Genomic DNA, 19,176 nt, shown 5'->3' with positions numbered 1-19,176 from the left:
CAGTCCGTCAGGCTCTCTGGCCCCAGGGAGGCCTGCTGTGTGGGAGTCTGGCCAAGACACTGGAAACCATGAACAAGACAGGGTCACCTGGGCTTCTGCATTCCCAGGATTTCCCACCTGGACAGGACCTCAGAGGCCATCTAGTTTAACTATTTTGTTTTACAGATGGGGAAACTGAGGCTTAGAGTAGGAATGTGGCTTGCCCAACAGCACAGGGCAAATCAGTAAGACAGCCTGACTTCAGACTGCCCACTGAACAGGACCACCCCAGGAGGAGGAGGCCGGAAGGAGAGGGTGTGAGGACCCGCTCCTAAGCGCCCAGCAGCAGCCAGGTGCTTTCACATTGTTATTGCATTTGATCCTCCCCATTAAGCCCCAAGCACATTGCCGTTATTATTCCCATTTTCATAAATAAGGAGACAGGGACTTCAAGTGTAACCTGCTCAGGATCACAGAACCGGAAATATGGCAGAGCTGGCGCCCCAGCCCAGGGCCCCCCACTCCAGCTGCCTTGTTCGTTGTACCAAGTCAGTAGTTCTCAAAACGTGGCCCCTTGATCAGCAGTATCAGCATCCCTGGAAACGTGTCAAAAGTGCACATTCTCGGGCCCCCATCCCAGACCGACTGAATCAGAAACTCTGAGAGTGGGGCCCAGCAATCAGTGTTGAAACAAGCCCTGCTTGCTCAAGTCTGGGGACCACTGCACTATGCTCCATTATCAGCGAACCCAGGAAGTGTGGCAGCTGTGCACAGAGACTGGAGTAAGGCAGCTCGGGCTCAAATCCTGGCCCCACCACTAGCTGTGTGACTTTGGCAAGTCACTTAACTTCTCCGTGCCTTGGTTTCCTCTTTGGTAACACTGGGATAACAGTAGTACTATTTCATCGGTCACGGTGAGAATTAAATGGAATAATCCACATACATACAGCTCTTTGCACGGTGCCTCAAGCATAGTAAGTGCTCAATAAATGTGCTTGTATGCTGAGATCCCAAGGAGACCCCATCCTGGGCACTTGGTGCAGGGCTGAGGTAGACATTCCTGCAGGACTCACATCTTTAAAATCAAGGTGTCTGTCCTCTCCTGACCCCACGGGAGGCTGTGTGTAGTTGCAGGGAAGAGCCCCAGTTGGGGTCAGCAGGTCATTTCCCAGCTTTGCCACTTCCTGGCTCTGTGACCTTTGGTACACAACTGTCCCTCTCTGGCATCCTCCTCTGCATCAGTAATTCCTGCCCCACCAGGCAGCATGACGATAGTAAGAGCTAACCTGTGTGTCTGAGCTCTGACCATATGCTAGAGGCTGTTCCGAGTGCTTTACTTAACCCTCACCCCAAATCTTGGCCGTGGGTCCTATTGTTACTTCCTTACGACTGAAGGGAAAGCCGAGACATGGACAGGGATGTAACTTGCCCTGGGTCACACAGATGGGACGCAGCAAGCGGGCATTCAGACGCAGGCAGACCACCTCCAAGGCCACACTCTGACCCTCTCAGCCATCCCATCATTTCTGTAGCACTGGGGGTATTAAATTCATGATGCTGTGAGGAAAGGTGCTTTATAAACAACCTAAGTGCTCTGCGGTTGCCAGGTCCTGTGATACCCGGTTTGCTCTGAAGAGCGTGCACCGTCGTTCACATCTGTGTTGTCTACCCACCAAGGCAGACGGGATCTGCTGGTTTTAGAGGAGAGGTGATGGACTGAGGGAAGGGTTTTGCCCAGAGGCCTGCAAACCCAAGTCTGTCTGAAGACGCTGAGGTCCCTCCCCTCCCTCCAACCCCTGCCTTGGGGGCCCCTGGCCTCACCTAGCCAGCAGGGACACTCCTCGGTGGTGGTTCTCCGCTTGTCCCAAGAGCTCCCAGCCGCCCTGGTCATCCAGAAAGGCGGCCTCGGACGAGCAGCCCATCTTCAGCAGCAGGGTTTTCACCACTTTGACCACACAACTGCCAAGATAAGGGGGCTGAGACCTCATGTGACCCCGCCCCCAGCAGGCTGGGCCGCCCTCCACCCAGGACTCTCCCACCATCAGCTCCCATCTAGCCAGACAAGCTCCTCTCTGTCATGCTAATCATTAGCTAGTGGTGTCCAGTGGATCCACAAATAGTGGCTTTTTTACAAACAATTATTAGCTTTGAGAACAAGAGTGTAAACAGAAGCAAGATGTCCCTCTCTTTGGAGCTGCTGCTTTACCCTCCCTTTTCCCCTGAGTTTCTTTACTGAATGGAGAGGTCGGATTGGAGCCTCCCGCCTCCCAGGTCCTGCCTCAAGCTTGCCCTCCACCCCCATCAAGCCCATGGCGGGGGGAGCTCCATGGGACAGTCCTTTCTGCTCCTTCAGACACAGTCTCCTGTCCAACCCTGAGTCCTTCATTCGCTCAGGACACTTAAGGAGTGAGTCCCAAGTCTAGGTGCACAACAAAAGTCCCTGGGGAGCCTGCACCACCCGGGGACTATCAGGGTGGGACGCCGGTCTGTGCTTTGAAGGCCCTGGGTGAGCCTGAGGAGCCCTGGTACGAGGGAACAGGAGGAGGGCTCCGCCAGGGGCTGTCATCCCCCTGCATGCACGGCCCCGGCTGCTCATGGGTATATATTGTATATGTGTGTGTGTGCGGACATGCACGTGTGTAGATCTGTGAGTGTGTGTATGAGCCTTTAGTAAAATAAAAACTGACAATGTGTGGAATAAAGTTTACATTTAAACACAGTTTTCCAGAAAGCCAAACCCTTGCTTTAAGAGTTTAAGACACGGTTTTGTGGGCATAGTTCAGCTGATGCTCAGGGCTGGTGGTTCTCAGGATCCAGGACAAGGCATCAAAGCATTTTGGAACTCAGGTGATGTTCAGGAATTTGCTCTGAATTTTTCTCTTTGGGGTTTTGTAATGAATATGAGTCCAGTGTAAAAATTCAAGTCATGCAATCTTTGTGTGGATTCTTTGAAACACATGCTGTCGGGGACAGTCCTTCACTAGCCATGCTGTTAAGAGTTTAAAGTTACACACACATGTGCATACACGCACACACATGCACACACACACACACACACACACACACACGAGGGGATAGAGTGGGGCATGCCCCAGGTGTTGTTCACCCTAACAGCCGAGGGCTCACCCTCCCCAACTCTCCCATCCACTGTCCTCCCTCTGCCCCTGAAACTCCCAGCATGGGCTAAGCTGAGACTTATGCATTTTGTTTAGAGAAGGAAGGTTATATCTTCCAGTTCAAGTATTAGCAGCACCTTTAACTAAAACAGAACGAACCACCTGCGTGTGCTCTCTGTTATGTGTCTCCATCTCCAGTGGCAGTTGGTCACCTCTCGCTAACTGGTTCGGGGACGGCATTGAGCTCAGGGCTCAGAAGCTCCACAGGAAAGAATGTGACTTAGAGGTTTCAGACAGTCACAGCAGACCCCTGACCTCATCTGTGCAGCCCACAAAGAATGTAGATTTAGGCCAAAACTTCCAAACACAGAGCTACATCATTCATAGTTTGTCTTCTCCCACTTCACCACTTTCTCAATAAGGCTCCAAAGTTTAACAAAAATGACCTTCTCCATCACCCTTCCTCCCCACCTCACTCCCGAAGAGACACCTGGAAAAGCCCAAAGAAGGCCAGCCTGTTCTGCTTCGTAAAAAGGCAGAGGTACACTGTTGGGAGAAAGCTGCGGGTAGGGGGTGCATTTCCTTCAGCTCCCCAAACACCAACTCTGCGAGCTTCACCTTCCTGGAAGGTTCTTGGCTTTTCCCAGCAAATGGAGCCAGTGTTGCCCTGTTCCTGCACTGGGATGGGGGGTGGGAAGGCGGCAGGGAGCAAGGATCTAACACCAGCTGCTTCAGAGCCCGAGGCTGCTGCACAGCATGGAAGCTGAACTGCACGGGATGCACTGTCAAGCTCTATCTATGGTTCCAGCGTCCTGCTGGAACACCCCCACCCCCTTCAAACCCAAGTCCGTGTGACAGAGCTGGGGCCCACACTCATCGCCTCCACCCACCTCTCCTCACGGGAGGCTGTGACAGTCTCTGTGCACTTAGTCATCTCCTTAGAGCTTTTCCTTTCCTTCACCGGGGCCTGGAGCACCCACGACCCACTTGGCTTCCACGCCCCGGTGCCTAGTTTCCTCGGGCTGCCCAAACCAACGGCCAAATAATTGGTGGCTTAAAACAACAGAAATTTATTCTCTCTCCATTCTGGACACCACAAGTCCCAAATCCAGTTGCCAGCAGGGCCCTGCTCCCTCTGAGGGTCGAGGAGAGGACCCGTCCTGGCCTCCGCCTGCTTCCGGTGACTCATGGCGTTCCTTGGCTTGTGGCTGCGGCTCTCCGGTCTCTGTCTCTCTTCACGTGGCCTTCCCCTCCATGTGCGTCTTTTCCTCTTCGTATAACAACACTTATTGCTGCATTTAGGACCCACCTGGCTCATCCAGGATGATGTCATCTCAAGCTCCTCAATTATCTTCAAAGACCCTTTTTCCAAATAAGGTCACACTTGGAGGTTCCAGGTGGGACCCGCCATGCAGCCCTCTCCACCCAGGTACCACCTTGTGGCTTTTCTGGTCCCCTTCAGCGTGGCACTTGCCCACCTCTGGTTTTCTGTCTCAGATGCTGCCTCCTGCGAGGCAGAGGTGAGGGTGGACGCTCAGGCTCTCTTCCAGCTCCCTGGTGCAAGCATCAACAGATTGAAGCCCTCCATGTCAGGAGTTTGCACCTTCACTCGGCAGCCCAGGACTTTTCCACGATGTGTTCCTCTTCTTCCTCTTCCACTTCCCCCTCCACTTTCCTCTGGTTTTGTTTTCCCTCCAGCCACCAGCTTTCTGAGTCAGGGGTGACACCCTCATGGCAGCACCTGTGAGCGCCAGGGGAGTGAGTGCCAGTGTCCCGCTGTGATGCCATCCTATTTAGTCCTTACAACACACCTAGGGGGTAGAAATCTCTTACCCCAGTTTATAGGCAAAGGAACAAGCCACCAAGACGTTAAGGTAGTTTCCCTAAAGTACAAAGCACAAAGTGGTGGAAGCATGACTCAAATCCAAGCCCAGCTGCAAAACTGCTTGCCCTGTGCCCCTCAAAGTGCACCTCTGTGAGCATAACACGCAAGAGAAGCCAAAAAGGAAAAAGCTAACAAACTGGTCTACATACATTTAAAATTTCTGAGTGGCAAAGACAAACAGACAAAAAATAAATAAACAGTAAAATCGTTGCCCGTCACGTAACAAACTAGAATACGAATGACAAAGAGTAGTGTCCTTAATATATAAAGCACTTCTACAAATAATTAAGGAAAATTCCCAACAGTTTTGTATAAAATTGGACAAAGGACAAGAACAAGTGGCTCACAGAAAACACAAACAGCATCTCACCCTTAACCCCACTCACTATAAGAGAAACACAAACTAAAATTGCAGCAAAATACAGTATTCTCTCACTTATCGCAGGTATTACGTTCTAGACCCCCCTCCCGTGAAGTAGGAACCTTACATTTATTCTACACTCTTAAATCTACGTAACTTTAACACCATACGTATACAGTACCGCAAAATCCCATGATACAGCGAAAAATCCGCGATAAATAATTAAATATAATATTTTTTTTAATTCCGCGATGCAGTGAGGCTGCGATAAGTGAACTGCGATATAGAGAGGGACTACTGTACCTTTTGTTCCCCAGTTCTCAGACTGGCTGAGATGAAAATGTTTTATACAGTATTGTGCTGGCAAAATGCGAGGAGACAGACACTCATACACCACTGGTGGCGGTGCCCTTGTTGGAGGCTATTTGGCAAGTTCGGTGCTTTAGGATATATTGCAATTCCTCTTCCATCACATCACTGGTCAAGAACCCTTTTCCCCAGACATTCCTATTCCACCTGACTATTTAGATGCAGAGACCTTCTTTGCTGCAGCCATCCTGCTGTCAGGAATTCCTCCTATACATACGATCGCATGTGTGCACATACAGACATGTGGACAAGCAAACTCACTGCAGCATTGTTTGTAATCACAAAGGGCTTCAAAGTGCCTAAATGAAGAGGACTCTGGTGAAATAAATTACGGTACATTGAAATTAATATTGAAATTAATTTTTTTACATGGAAATATTATGCAGCTGTGAAAAATGATGGGTGGCACTATATGTAGTTATCTCTAAGACATAATATATGCTAAAAGCAAAAATGTGTAACTGCGTACGGGTCACAGTTCCATTGGTAGAAAAACAGAGAAATAAATGTGTGCTTATCTTTGTACACACCACCTCTGAAAGGTCATGAAAGAACTCTGTCCTTCTGGGGAGGGTGACTGGGTGAAGAAAATATCTTTTGAGATTTTTACCATGTGCATATATTACCTATTCCAATTAACCATTTAAAACTGGATGTCCAGGCCTTAGATAAAACCCCCCTGGGGAGGGCCGATTCTCTCCCGCAGCCCAGCACTAAGCAGAGTCTGACACACAGCAAGGGCTCACAAATAGTTGCTGAACAGATGATTGCCTCTCACAGAAGTGAGGTTCTGTTTTCTCTTCCAGTCTCACAGCTGATTTCTACTTATCGATTGCCCTAAAGACTTTCAGAAGGGCCCTTGGCGGGGGGGGGGGGGGGGGGGGCGGGGGAGTGGGTCGGGGTGGCCCTCCCTGAGCCAGGAACAGCAGGAGCATACCACACAGGTATGAAGGCAGAGAGCTGTGCATCCTTCTTGGCGTCCTCGTGGGAACCCACGAGCTCAGACAGGTTGAGGCCGATGTGGTGATGGACCTGAACGAGCAAGGCCAGAAGCAGATGGGGATAGATGTGCCTCACATGGTCCAGGCAGCTGTCGACAGACAGGAGCTCACACAGGCCGCTGGCTGCCTGGGGGCAGAGAAGAGGCGTGTGAGAAGTCCTGGCCCACTGTCTCAGCATTGCTGGCAGGGGGTGGACTGCTTCTCTAGGAGGTCAGACCTGGATCTTTGCTCTACTCTGACGTGGCCTGGGAAAGCCCAGATCTCCCTCAATCCCGACTCCCACTCCTGGCTTTGTGGGTGGGCCCTGCACTGGAGCAATAACAAAAGCCTGCCTCTTTGATGTTGACACACCCCTGGAAGATCATGGTGGTGGTCTTGATCCCACTGTGCCGGTGAGAAGATCAGAGGGGTGATGGGACTTGCCCAAGGTCACTTAGCCCCTGGGGTGCAGGGCTGAGTCTTGAACCTAGGGTTTCAGATATGGCTGGAGCGTGCCCTTCCTCTTCCTCTTCCTCTTTTGTACCACAGGCACACAGACCGCAAAGGGGCACCAGCTGACCCTTTACTTTGGGCCATTAAGGTGGACTGCCCTCACTGCCTCCCCATGTGGCCAGCAGCTAAAAGAAACAAGCCACAGCCTGGAGCAGGAGCCAGGAAGGACCTGTTCTGAACTCCATGACAACCTGCCTCACACACCTTCCTCGACACCAACCCTCCCAAGCCCTGGGAATTTGGCTTCGTTGGCATTTGTCCCACCAGGTTCCCAAGGACCAAATTTGCACTCACTGCTGCCCCCCTCCAACTTCCCCACCTACATTCACTCTGGTCCTGGCCTGGGCCCACCCCTCACACTTGGCCCACTGAGTCCTCCCTAACTTGAAGGACAAGGTGGGGGCAGGGAGCAGGCAGTGATGGGTTGGGGTCACAAGACCTGATGGCTCATTCTGGCTCTACCGCTCCCTGCCCCCTTTGAGCCTCAGATTCATCCTCCATAAGGTGAGGTTACTGGACCTCGTCCAGCCAGCCCCACAGCTGTGGTGAGAAGTGAATGAAGGAGAAGGGAGACTCCTTCCTAAAGAAATGATTGAAATCTGTGCCACCATGCAGCTGGCCCATTTAATTGTGAAGTGAAAGAGCCCATGACTTGTTCCCATGGAAATAAATGACATAATGTGGGCTGGAGGAGAACAATAAACAGCCCTTATTTGTAATTCACGGCTTAGGAAACCCTTTCACATCCACTATCTCACTCTTCTCAACAGGTAAGACAGAGAGGCAGGAGTTATTACTACTCTTTTTACAGATTTTACTATGAAAGCTAAGGAGGGGGAAGTGACCGGCCAAGGTTACACAGAGAGGCAGTGGCAGAGCTAAGATGAGTCTCTTGGACTCAAAGCCTTTCCACTTGTCAGCAGCCCAAAACTAATACTTTATTCAAAGAAAACAGTCTGCGGTGTAGAGAAAAGCCTCTGGTGATGTGCCATGAGGCTCTGCTCTTGGCTTAATCTTGCTCAAATGGTGTATTAATGCCACAAGGTAAAAATCTGCCCACGCCGTATCTATGCTCAAACTATGCTTGTTCAGCAAGACGCATGGATGAGTGACTGGAGAATACATGGGAGGAGTGAATTAAATGCCAAAATCATGGAGGGCACGGGGTGCCTGATCCATAGAGCTCGATGCTGGGAGAGAGAGGCAGAGAGACCCGATGGGGAAGCACGGGATCTGGGTTTGAGTCTTGCCATCGCCACTCAATGGCTGTGTGACCTTGGGCAAGACGCAGACTGTTCCTGAACAGGAGGATCTCCCTCTGTAAAGGAGAATAGCACCCACTCCTCCATTCCCCATATCTTTGCTTATTTGCTTCCCTCCCTCAGAATGTCTTGCTCTCTGCTGAGTCTCCAGAACTTACGTGCGCTCAATAAAGAATTGTTAAATATATGAGTTGAAATTTCTTGAATATCTGCTCTGTGCCAGGTAAATGTTAGACGTTTACTATTCCAGGCCCCTGACGTAACTGTAAGTAGCAGCACTGCTGCCATCGATGGATCACAATCAAGAGCAGACAGACAGACACTTATCTAAGGCCACACAACTAGCTGCTCGCAGAGCAGCACCCTAGAAGCTGGGTGGGTTGAGTCTAGCAGGAGGAGGGAGGAGAAAAGGGCAGGCAGACAGGTCTCACCGCTAGTGGCTTGCTGGAGGCCCCGCCCTTCTTGGTGACAGGCTCCTCCTCCAGGATGAGCAGGAGCAGGTTCAGGAGCTTTTGGACATCACGGCTTGGCTTGTGCAGTATCAGCTGCCTCCACATCTCTGCTCCATTGCTGGGAGGTCGGGCGTAAGATAGTTATGGGGACCAGGCCCAAGCTGGGGCAACCCAGCTTCCCACTGGTACCCATGGGCATGCTAGCAAATTCCTGGAATGGTCCAGAAAACACTCCCTATGAGGCAGGGGGCTAACAGCGATACAAAACCCTATTTCCCAGGTATTATGCCAGGTGCTTTACAGACAATTTATTACTTCAGCAAATATCGATCATCTGCTATCGTCCAGGCACTGAGCACATCTCTGGGGATACAGATACGAAAAGACATTTAAGACATTCAGGGTCACTGAATTCTCACAATGACCCTCAAGGTGGGTTGTTATTGCCATTTTAGACATGGAGAGTTGAGGCTCAGAGACGTGCAATCACCAGTATAAGACAACACAGCTCATGAGTTGCATCATCAAGAAGTGACCGGGTCTGGTGTCCCAAAGCCTGTGCTCCTTCCCCCAGGCCAAGGAGCCCTTTGGGGCCTGGACCCTGCATCTGTCACATGATATCAAGAAGCCCACGCCCCTGCCCCTTGGGAGGCAGTACCCCAGGCAGGGGAAGGCACCTGCGCCAGGCGGCACCGGCCTGCGGGCATTCCGATGGGCCGGTGAGCTATAGAGTTAACCCAGCCCTTTCTGCCTTCTGCAGGAACACCTGAGCCTCCCATTAACTTTCCAGCTCTGTTCCCCTGGAAACCTGATAAAGACAGTATGTCAACTATGTTGCTAGGTAACATTGTTTATGGTAAAAGTGACCCAACTGGTAAATTGCATCTGAGCTGGGAGGAACTATAGATTAACTATAAGAACCGATGGGGACATTGTAGCATTGAGCTTCCTGGGGCGACTGGGCTTGTCTCTGTGGGGACCCTGGAAGCCAAGTCTATAGAGTTGTTAGAAGAAATGCTAGTTCCCGGTGGCCTGAGCCACTTAAGCTAAGGCAGCTCCCGCACCTTCCGCCTGAGACCCACGAGACCAACTCTTGGAACCAGGGCCAAGGCTGGGGTAAGGGAAGTGAAGCATCCAGGGCACAAAACGTAAGGAGTCCCTCACTCTCAGGCTCACACAAGTGCAGGCAGGCATGTCACCTGAGAGCAAGGGCCTCCTTGAATTTTGTTCCTGCTCCGTTTGGCCAGCTTCATGGCCTGCTGCAAGGTCTCCTGCAAAGAGGAGCCCCTGATGCCATCCTGTCCTATATCCTGAGTGACTCTGATTTCAAGTGTGGCCTCCGCAGCCTTGTGAGTCTGCATGTCTAGTGGCTCCAAGAAGCAAACCCTCTGGTGGGCAGTGCAGTCACAAGGTTTAAATTCTTGCAGGTGGGAGGACAGATATGTGTCACCCTAGCCCTCACCACTGATGTCCTTGGCTTCTGTGAATGACACCAACTCTCCTTCTTAGAGACACACCCCATTTGCATAGCTCTGCACAATTCTGTTACCTTCACTCTCAACCAACCATCTTAAGATGTGGACCACATGCTTTCTGCCTTGATTTAGTCATTCAAAGGTGTGGGAGCATTTCCAGGGCCAGGAGGCTGCACCAGTCACACTGGTCTCTCCTGGCCATGAGCTCACCATTGGCCACAGTCCCCTCGGCCCATCAGGCCACCTGCTCCCTGAAGGCTGAGGACACGGTGCGCCCTCCTGCACAGGCCCGGCACAACTGGCTGCATTACTCGGCACAACCACCCATATGGAGTGGGAATGCAGGGATTATTTCTTCCTTTGGCCTGTGGGGGAAAACTGAAGCCCAGAGAGGACAAGCAGGCTGCCCAAGACCACACAGCAGCTGAAAGCTGAGTAAGGACTGTCACTCAGGCCTCCTTTCTATGGCATCATTATAGAGCTCTGGGCTTGGAGTTGGTCAGATCTGAGTTCAGGTCCTCATTTTGTTGCTGGCTCGGTGGATCCCTAGGGTAAGAAACTTCCCCTGAGCCTCAGTTTCCTCATCTGTAGAATGGGGTTATTGCACTATTAATGCTGAGCAAAGACAGCTAGCAGTGTTTGGGAAGTGCCTAATGGTTGTCGTAGTACCACAGATCACAGAAGAGGGGCCACCTAGAAAGGGCAAGGGATTCCTCTGGGTAGAAGGAGAGTCCCAGGCCAGCGTGGGGGCTGCTTCAACCCTCTGAGGCCAACCCCCACCTTGGTACCTGTCTAGTGGGAGAGGGCACAGGAGCAGGGCGTCCACGACCTTGGGCATAAAGGAGCAGGCCAGGAGAGAGACGGGCAGCAGGGCCACCTTGCGGGCCTGTGGCTCCTGGATGTGGCTCAGCTGCACGTAGACAGCCTCCGTGATTTCTGGGATCTGGAGGATGGCGGGAAGCCATGAGCACGCAGAGGGCCAATGGCGAGGCCAAGAGAGTTGTGGGGGCGGGGAGACGGAGGAGGAAAGGAGTGAGAGGATAGAAGGGGACACACAGGAGAGAAATGGGGAAGTGGGCAGAGTGCCTGCTCCTTCCCTGAAAGCGAGTTACTTTGTCTTCACTGCCCACCCCCACTGCCCCACACTGGATGGGTGAGTTCTTCCTCGCCTTGAACTCAGCCACCACCACCCCTGCCTTACGTGAGGGACCAGCAGGCCCTGTGGGGTCTCCCAGCCCAGCCCCCACTCCCAGGGGCCTTACCACTTCCCGTGTCCTGTCTTCGTACCACTGCAGCACTGAGCGGAGTGTCACCTCTGAGGCCAGCCGCATCGTCTCCCCTGAGTCTTTCCCCTGAGCCTCCGAGGCACCCTTCAGCCCTTCCAGGGCTGCTAGCAACATGTCCTTTACCTCCTCGGGCCCCAGGAAGCTTCTGAATCCCTGAAACAAAGGCACAGAGATGCTGGCACACATGGACAGACCCTGAATGAGCCATACACAGTTGCATAAACACCACCAAGCACACCCAGAGGTCAGCAGGGAGAGCCCGCAACCTCTGGGGAGGAGCTGCAAAACAAGAGGCGACGTGGCCTCAGAGCTGAGTGACTCAGCCCACTCACTGTGGCTCAGACCAGAGGGGTCGTGGGCACTCAGGATGGCCCGTGTGGTCAGGGAAGCCTTCCTGGAAGATGGGATAGGAGGGGAGGGCATTGGGCAGGCTGGTGCTGCCCTTCTCCCCCATTCCCGGGAAGGCCCAGGGCTGGCAGGCAGCAAGCAGTCACCGTGATCACACGCGGAATGTTCTGGCGTGGGCTGACGGGGTTGTAGGGCCCCAGGAAACGCTTGTTGCTCTCATACAGTTCCACCTTGTTGATCTCGTTCTCATCCCTGGCTCCTGTAAAAAGAGGACCTTCTCAGTGAGGCCTGATCACCCTTTCTCTAAAACTTCTTGTTAAACATAGATGTAGCAAGTGCATAAATCATAGGTACCCAGCTAAATGGATTTTCAAATGCTCAACCTATCCACGTAACTGGCGCCTAGGTCAAGAAACAGAATGTGATCAGCACCCCAGAAGCCCCTCGCATGCCCTCTTTCAGTCCACTCTGTCCCTCCCCTACCCTGGGGTAACCACTATTCCGACTTCTCAGCCCACAGATTAGATATCCTTACTGTTGGACTTCTACAAATGGACTCATATATTATGCGCTCCTTGATGTCTGGCCTTCACTCAACATCATGTGGGTGAGCTTCATGGCCCCTGTTGCAAGCAGCATTGCTCCATTCATCCTCAGTGCTGCGCAGTTTCCCATGGTATGAATATACTACAATTTATGTACCTGTTCTACCTCTGATGGACATTTGGGTTGGTTCCAGCTATTGTGCATAGTGCTGCTATAAACACTCTAGTATGTCTAGTCATGTCTTTTGCTGACTATATGTACACATTTGCTAGGCAGATAAGTAGGAGAGAAATTGCTGTGTCCTTGGGTAGACATAGATTCAGCCTCAGGGGATACTGACAAACAGCTCTCCACGGTGGAGGCCAGTGATGCTCCCACCGCAGATCCCGAGAGCTCCAGTGGCTCCGGTTTCACCAGCGTGCGGCACCGTCCCTTTCATTTTTGCCATTCCGGCAGGCGTATGGCAATGCCTCTTAATCGGCAATCCCCCTGCTCCTGGCATTCCCAATTCCCCTTTTCCACTTCCTTTTTTCTTTAGGACTCATCATCATCTGACTTACTATAGGTATTACTTTTTTATTTTGTTGTCTACTGACAACAAGAAGGTAAGTTCAACAGGGTGGATTATTTGATTAATTGAATTGATATTTATTTCTTCACTGCTGTGTCCCAGGTCATAGAATAGTATCTGGCACATGATGGTTTCTGTTTTCTACTGAAGGAAACACATTTCAGATGCATTTTATGAGCCCTTACTATGGCCTGGCCTGGGTCCTTCCTGGATCTGCCAGTGTAGGCAAGACATAGGCATGAGAAAGGTCCATCAGGTGGAGTGACCACATGAACCAAGTGTGTGGGTTTTTGTAAAGGGAAGGAGCTTGGGACCTGGAATCAGGCAAACGCACGTTTTGTATTCTAGCTTTGCTGCTTCCTACGGTCAGGGGGTCCAGACAAACCACTTTTCTCCTGCAGAATCTAACAGAGTGGATTTGGCCTAGGCTTGCCAGATAAAATACAGGATAACCACTTAAATATGAATTTCAGGTAAACAAATAATTTTTAGTGAAAATATCTCTCAAATATATAATACTTTCAATCAGATTATTCATTGTTTATCTGAAATTCACATTTAAATGAGTGTTCTGTGTTTTTATTTGCAAAATCTAGCAATACTAACTTGGTTTATGCTATTCCTGACGTTAAGGCTGATTATTGACATGACTTATATCACTTTTACCCATTACACAGGAGGTCTGAGTGGTTCCTGGGCAGCAGCAAAAATAGTCCGGGGGCCAAATCTTTGTCCCAAATGTTAGAGGTCAAGAAAAGCAGGGACACCAGACAGATCCCAAAGGCCTGAAACTAATAAGCCCATCATTGTAGGCATGGAGAAAAGAAAACTTGCCCTGGCTGGTGTGGCTCAGTGGATTGTGCACCGGCCTACAAGCCAAACGGTCACTGGTTCAATGCCCAGTCAGGGCGCATGCCTGGGTTGCAGGCCAGGTCCCCAGTTGGGGGTGCGCAAGAGGCACCCACATGTTGATGTTTCTCTCCCCCTCTTTCTCCTTCCCTTCCCCTGCCTCTAAAAACAAGGAAATAAAGTCTTTAAGAAAGAAAAAAAAAAAGCTCTATTTGACAAGTGCCATATATGATCTCATTTAATTTTTCAAAAAGCTTGCGAGTTATATGCTATTTTACCCTTTTCTACAGATGAATAAATCTAGACCTGGACAAGGAAAGTGCTTGTCTGAAGTCATACAGCTAGGGAGGGCCAGAGCCAGGTCTTGTACCTAGGTCACTCTGCCTCCAGAGCCAGGGCAGTTTAAACAACATGCCAAGGTCCCTTGGTTTGAGGCAGTGTTGGGACTGTGCAAAAAAGAAGGACACAAGTAATCGATGATACGGTGCACTTCTAGGTGCAGTGCCTTCTGGGCACCTGTGTCAGCCCATGCTGCAACACTAGCTCCCTGGAAGAACATCCCAGGAATGTTCCCCACTTACAGGTTTGAACCACTGTGGTTCTAAGATAGAATCTGTTCTTTGTTCATTCATTCCATAAATATTCACTGAGCACCCACCACGTGCCTGGCCCATGGCTAGCCCTTGGGGGTTCATCGGTGAACAAGACACAGCCTTGCCCTGTCCTCAAGTGAGATTATAGTCTAGTGGAGAAGACAGACCAGGAACTAAGAGATTAGGGCTATCATGCCTGAGTATACATGGTTCCATGGGAATGTGAAAAGGAGAGTCACAGATTAAATTTGGAAGGATGAGGAAAAGCTTAGATAGAAGGATTGCTTCAATCAAAATAGGTTTGTTTATAGCCTTTGTCCCTGGTCCTGTGGGGACTAATTCTTTGTACCTCCGCATACCCCATCAGACCCTGTGCTGGTCTCCACCATCTCCCACCAGTGCCTTACTACTACTGCCTTAGTCAAGTGCCTAGCTGAATGCCTGCTCAGAAGCTTTGCTTCAGAGGTGCTCTAGACTTACCTTTTCGGAGGTTCAGGATGGTATAAAGGATGGTGATGCCCTCCAGAGCCTCCCGGCCAATATCCTCATCGGGATCCCCGACGCGAAGGGCGAGTCTTCCCAGCACAAGCCCCAGGCCCGTGGATCCGAAACATACCTATTTGTGTTGTAATAATCTTAGGGACTGAGTCTTAAAGGTTCAATAGTGCTATACAGTAAATGGTAAAAAGAGGTGGAATGTCTGTCCCTGATAGCGGAGCCCTCTGAGGACGGTAAGGGCCACCTGGGAATCTCTGGACAGGTTGGACAGGTGCACAGGCTCCCTCAGAACTGGGAATATTCTCCCCAGGAGGCCCCCCGCCCCACCTCCCAGAGGCCACTCACAAAGTAAGGCACGGTGAGAAGCGCGCACTTCAACAGAGAGACATTGCTGCTCACAGCACGAGCTCGTTCATGGGCCTTTCCAGAGTTCATCCAGGGCCCCAGGGGCTGTGAGGACAAGGGTAAGGCTCAGAGCTACAGGCTGGCTGCCAGCCCCTACTGCCTGGGTGGGCAGGCCAATCTTCACTGATCAGCTTCTGGGGAGAGCATAAAGACCACTCCCCGCAGTTCTTCTCTTCTTCTTAGAGCATAGGGAGTCATGGGGTCCAGAAGCTGAGAATAGGACTGAAAGACCAGAGGGAGGATGGTCAATGAGGAGAGAGATGAAAGATGGAGAATCATGAGGCTCAAAGAAGAAGACAGGGGCATGAATGAACGGAGCAAAGATACGGGGGCCGCTACCATGGGAGTATGGAGGGGAGGGAGAGAGTGAAGAGGCACGGGTCTGGGACAGGGAGGCAGAACACTGGCACAAGATCACGTCCTGAAGTCAAATCACTCCTTCTGGGTCCAGCCCCCACCACCCCCTCCTCCTAAGCCAATCCTCCTTTCTTCTCCACCCTTCCCCTCCTCCCCGTCCCCTCACCTCCAAAATGCTCGTCAGCCCAGCAGCGATGGGACACTCAACAAAGAGAGCATTGAGCAGTGTCTGCAGGGCTTCCAAGGTATGACAGTAAAGGGTCTGTAGACAGGAGAAGGACCAAGCTACTAGCAGGCCTCTGGAGCAGACCCTCACCCCAGGCAACCCCTTGTGTGGACCCAGGAAGCTGCTCTTTGGTCCCACCCGAGACTAACTTAACGTATGATACTGGACACATTACTTCCCCTCCATGGGTTACAGTTTCCTTATCCACAAATTGGTCGTTATTATCCCTGCACTTTTTACCTTATAGTGAAGGAAGCAGACACCCAACATTCACTAAGAATCTACCATAGGCCAAGTAAGCAACAAATGAGAGGGTGAGTGGGAAAATGCTCCAGAACTCTAAGAGCTAGGTAAACTTTTATTATTGTCTCTAGGGAAGCGCTCTGCTTCTTTTTTAATTTGCTACTCCTAGACTTAAATAGGTTTTCCAAGTCGCCTCTTCAGGGCCGCCATTTCTTCCACGCCCGGGCTCCTCCCCTGTCAATCACACCACAGGCCTGGGTTTTAGGAAGGTGCGGGCATTACACATACACAAGGCTGAGCTATGGGTTTGAGCCACTCTGGAAAGGCCCTCTCTCCTCCGCCTTCCCTTGTCCTGCCAGTTCCCCATGTCTGCCTCTCACATTGTTGTTGCCCAGGCTTCCTGAGTCTGTTCATTCACACCAGGGTTGCACCACAACCACCAAGCAAACCTCACTCTCCAGCTACGCCCCCCCGGTCCTTCTCATCTGCAGCCCGGCACTGTGCAGCGCTGACCTCTGCTGGCTGGACCTGTTACTACAAGGGGGCCTCTGTCTTCCTGGGCCCAAACAAGGATTGCCCGCCCTTCCTCTGGGTCTTATCTCAGGGCACCACCTCTGGGACCCAGAGCCCTCTTACCACCACATGCTCTGCCCCCACAGCTCTCAGCCTCACTTCTCAGCACTCTCGCCCGACCCTGGGCTCCAGCCACACCGCCTCAGTGTCATCCTTGCTGTTGCCATGTTCTCTCCATCCTCAGGCCTCTGCACAGGCTGTTCCCTCTGCCCGGCATGCTTTTCCTTCTGCCAGTGCCACTCCCTTCAGCTAACAAGCTCTTCTTTAACCTCGCAGCTCCAGCACCAAGAATCCTGAACCTCCGCCCACCTAGGCCAGGTCCCCTCCATTCCAGGCTCTTCATAGCAGCAGTACTGCTTGCTCGCAGCATTTACCAGTGTTGTAATTTTGCATTAACTGCATAATTCTCTGATAAGGTCTATCTCACCCCTGCCCTTGCCCCTACTCTATCCCACCCCTGTGCTTCTAGTAGGCCCTCCATTAATATTCAATGAATGAAAGGATGAATGAATGAATGAATGAATGAGCTTTACTCTGAGCTGAAACAGCACTCCCTTGACTTCCCCCACTGACCCTACACCCTACACTAAAGGAAACCTCTGACCGCTCCTCCTAGGACAACTGCAGAGGTTGAAAGGTTTCCATGTGTTTGAGCTCCTTGAGGTCCTGCTTCTCTGGGCCACAGCCAGTCTTTCTTCCTTGTGACCTAGCCCTCAACCAGCCTCCTGTCAATCCTGGCTACCTCCTCTGGCCATGCCAATGCCTGTCCACCGGCCTCTCACTGGACAGGGCTCAGAAGTCAATAGAACCCTCCAGATGAGGGACTGATCCCTATTCCAAAAATCCGTTCACTCACCAAACATCCCTCTCACACCAAGAGAGGGATGTTTGGTGAGTGAACATCCCCCAGGCCCTGCAACTCGAGCAAGCACCCTTCCTTTCCCTGCTGGGAGTCCTACCATGTACCTCACTCTGAGGACCCTGGACCACCCTAGGACCCACCGGGGAGGGCCCTGCTTACCCGTACGGTCTCAGCCTTGGCCTCATCTTTCTCCTGCATGGCCTGCACAGAAGGCAGGGAGAACACACTCTTCACACACGTGTTCACCAGCTCTGACATTTCCCAAAGATCCAGCACAGGATGGCTGTGACTGGTGAGGAGACAGAAAGCAAAGGCATAGAGTGAGGGTGGCTGGAGCTATGAATGCAGGGCTGGGGCGAGGCTACCTCGACGGGGTGCCAGGCGTGGGCCTGAGATTCAGATCCACGAAGGGTGAGGTGAGGTGGGGGGAGGAGGGAAGTGGGTGTGGAGGGCAGACAGCCCTGGGAGGGACTGGGCACGGGGAGAGGAGAAGACCCAGGAGTGGGGTTAGGGCACAGCAGAGAGGCTCCAGAAGACAGAGGCAGAGCCCATGGCAAGAAGAAGAGGAGATGGGGGTCGGGGAGGGGCTGTGGACACCTCAGCTGCGTCAGGGTCTCCATGGCCTGCTGGCGGACGGGGCTGGAGAGGGAATCCAGTGGCTCCTCCTGGATCTGCCTCTGAGCAGGGCACACAGAAGGGCCGATGAGGGGAGCAGGCCGCTGCAGACCACCAGGGCTGCGGCTACCCCTCCAGGAGCAGCTACAGCAGCCCCTCAGCCTGGGCAGAACTCCCCACCTCCACGCTCTGGCAGCCTCCAGTCGGGGGGAGCCAGTTCACTGCTCAGACCTGTCTGGAGCCTCAGTTCAAAGTCACCAAAACACCCCACGTTCTAACCAGCTGCATCTCTGAAGCCTCATGGTGGGGAGGTTTATTTAAACCACAGACCAGCCCAAAGCAAAAACACCACAAAGGGCCCTCGAAAGAAATCCAGTTGAATTCCTTTTAAAATGTTCTTCTAATTACTTCTCATTTTTGATTTAGTACCTACAGACAATAGGTGCTCAATTAATATTAGTTAAATGAAGGTATCAAGGGCAAGGATATTTTCCCTCTTTAAGGGACTCAAAGCTAAGTATGATTTTGGAAACTTCTCTGCTTATCCCCACCCAGCACATGCTGGTGGATAACTGAGAAATGACTGTATTTAGCAAAATGATAAGAAAATTCCCCACCAGAACTAACTTTTGGTATTAAGTAATAAAACTGCTCCCAGGTACACAATGCTTTACAGTGGACCATTGGATTGTATCCTCCCCCCCGCCCACTCCCCCCCCCCAAGCAGTGACACAGTCATTGTCACGGATGAGCAGAGTGAGGCTCAGAGAAGGGACCTGACTTGCCTGGGTTCCCTCTAGACAGGCAGAGAG

At 51.7% G+C, this 19,176-nt stretch overlaps 1 protein-coding gene across 1 annotated transcript in view; it reads right to left on the bottom strand.

Moving 5' to 3' along the window:
• The window catches only part of LOC150016809 (maestro heat-like repeat-containing protein family member 7), a 31,288-nt gene extending 12,862 nt beyond the window's left edge, over window positions 1-18,426 (bottom strand). Inside the window, exons 1-11 of the mRNA XM_090268361.1 lie at window positions 18,347-18,426; window positions 17,909-18,038; window positions 16,012-16,107; window positions 15,429-15,533; window positions 15,066-15,201; window positions 12,173-12,285; window positions 11,655-11,831; window positions 11,181-11,335; window positions 8,897-9,035; window positions 6,648-6,838; window positions 1,801-1,938 (exon numbers count right to left, since the gene is read on the bottom strand). Of these exons, the coding sequence (XP_090124487.1) occupies window positions 1,801-1,938; window positions 6,648-6,838; window positions 8,897-9,035; window positions 11,181-11,335; window positions 11,655-11,831; window positions 12,173-12,285; window positions 15,066-15,201; window positions 15,429-15,533; window positions 16,012-16,107; window positions 17,909-18,038; window positions 18,347-18,369 (1,403 nt within the window). The 5' untranslated portion in view covers window positions 18,370-18,426. The remainder of the gene's footprint in view (window positions 1-1,800; window positions 1,939-6,647; window positions 6,839-8,896; window positions 9,036-11,180; window positions 11,336-11,654; window positions 11,832-12,172; window positions 12,286-15,065; window positions 15,202-15,428; window positions 15,534-16,011; window positions 16,108-17,908; window positions 18,039-18,346) is intronic.
• Window positions 18,427-19,176: the final 750 nt, after the last annotated feature.

This window comes from Furipterus horrens, unplaced genomic scaffold, assembly GCF_987537825.1.
Source record: "Furipterus horrens unplaced genomic scaffold, mFurHor1.1.pri manual_scaffold_3, whole genome shotgun sequence".
Lineage (NCBI taxonomy): Eukaryota > Metazoa > Chordata > Mammalia > Chiroptera > Furipteridae > Furipterus > Furipterus horrens.
Note: the sequence above shows the minus strand (reverse complement) of the source record. Positions and strands in the feature narration are given on the sequence as shown.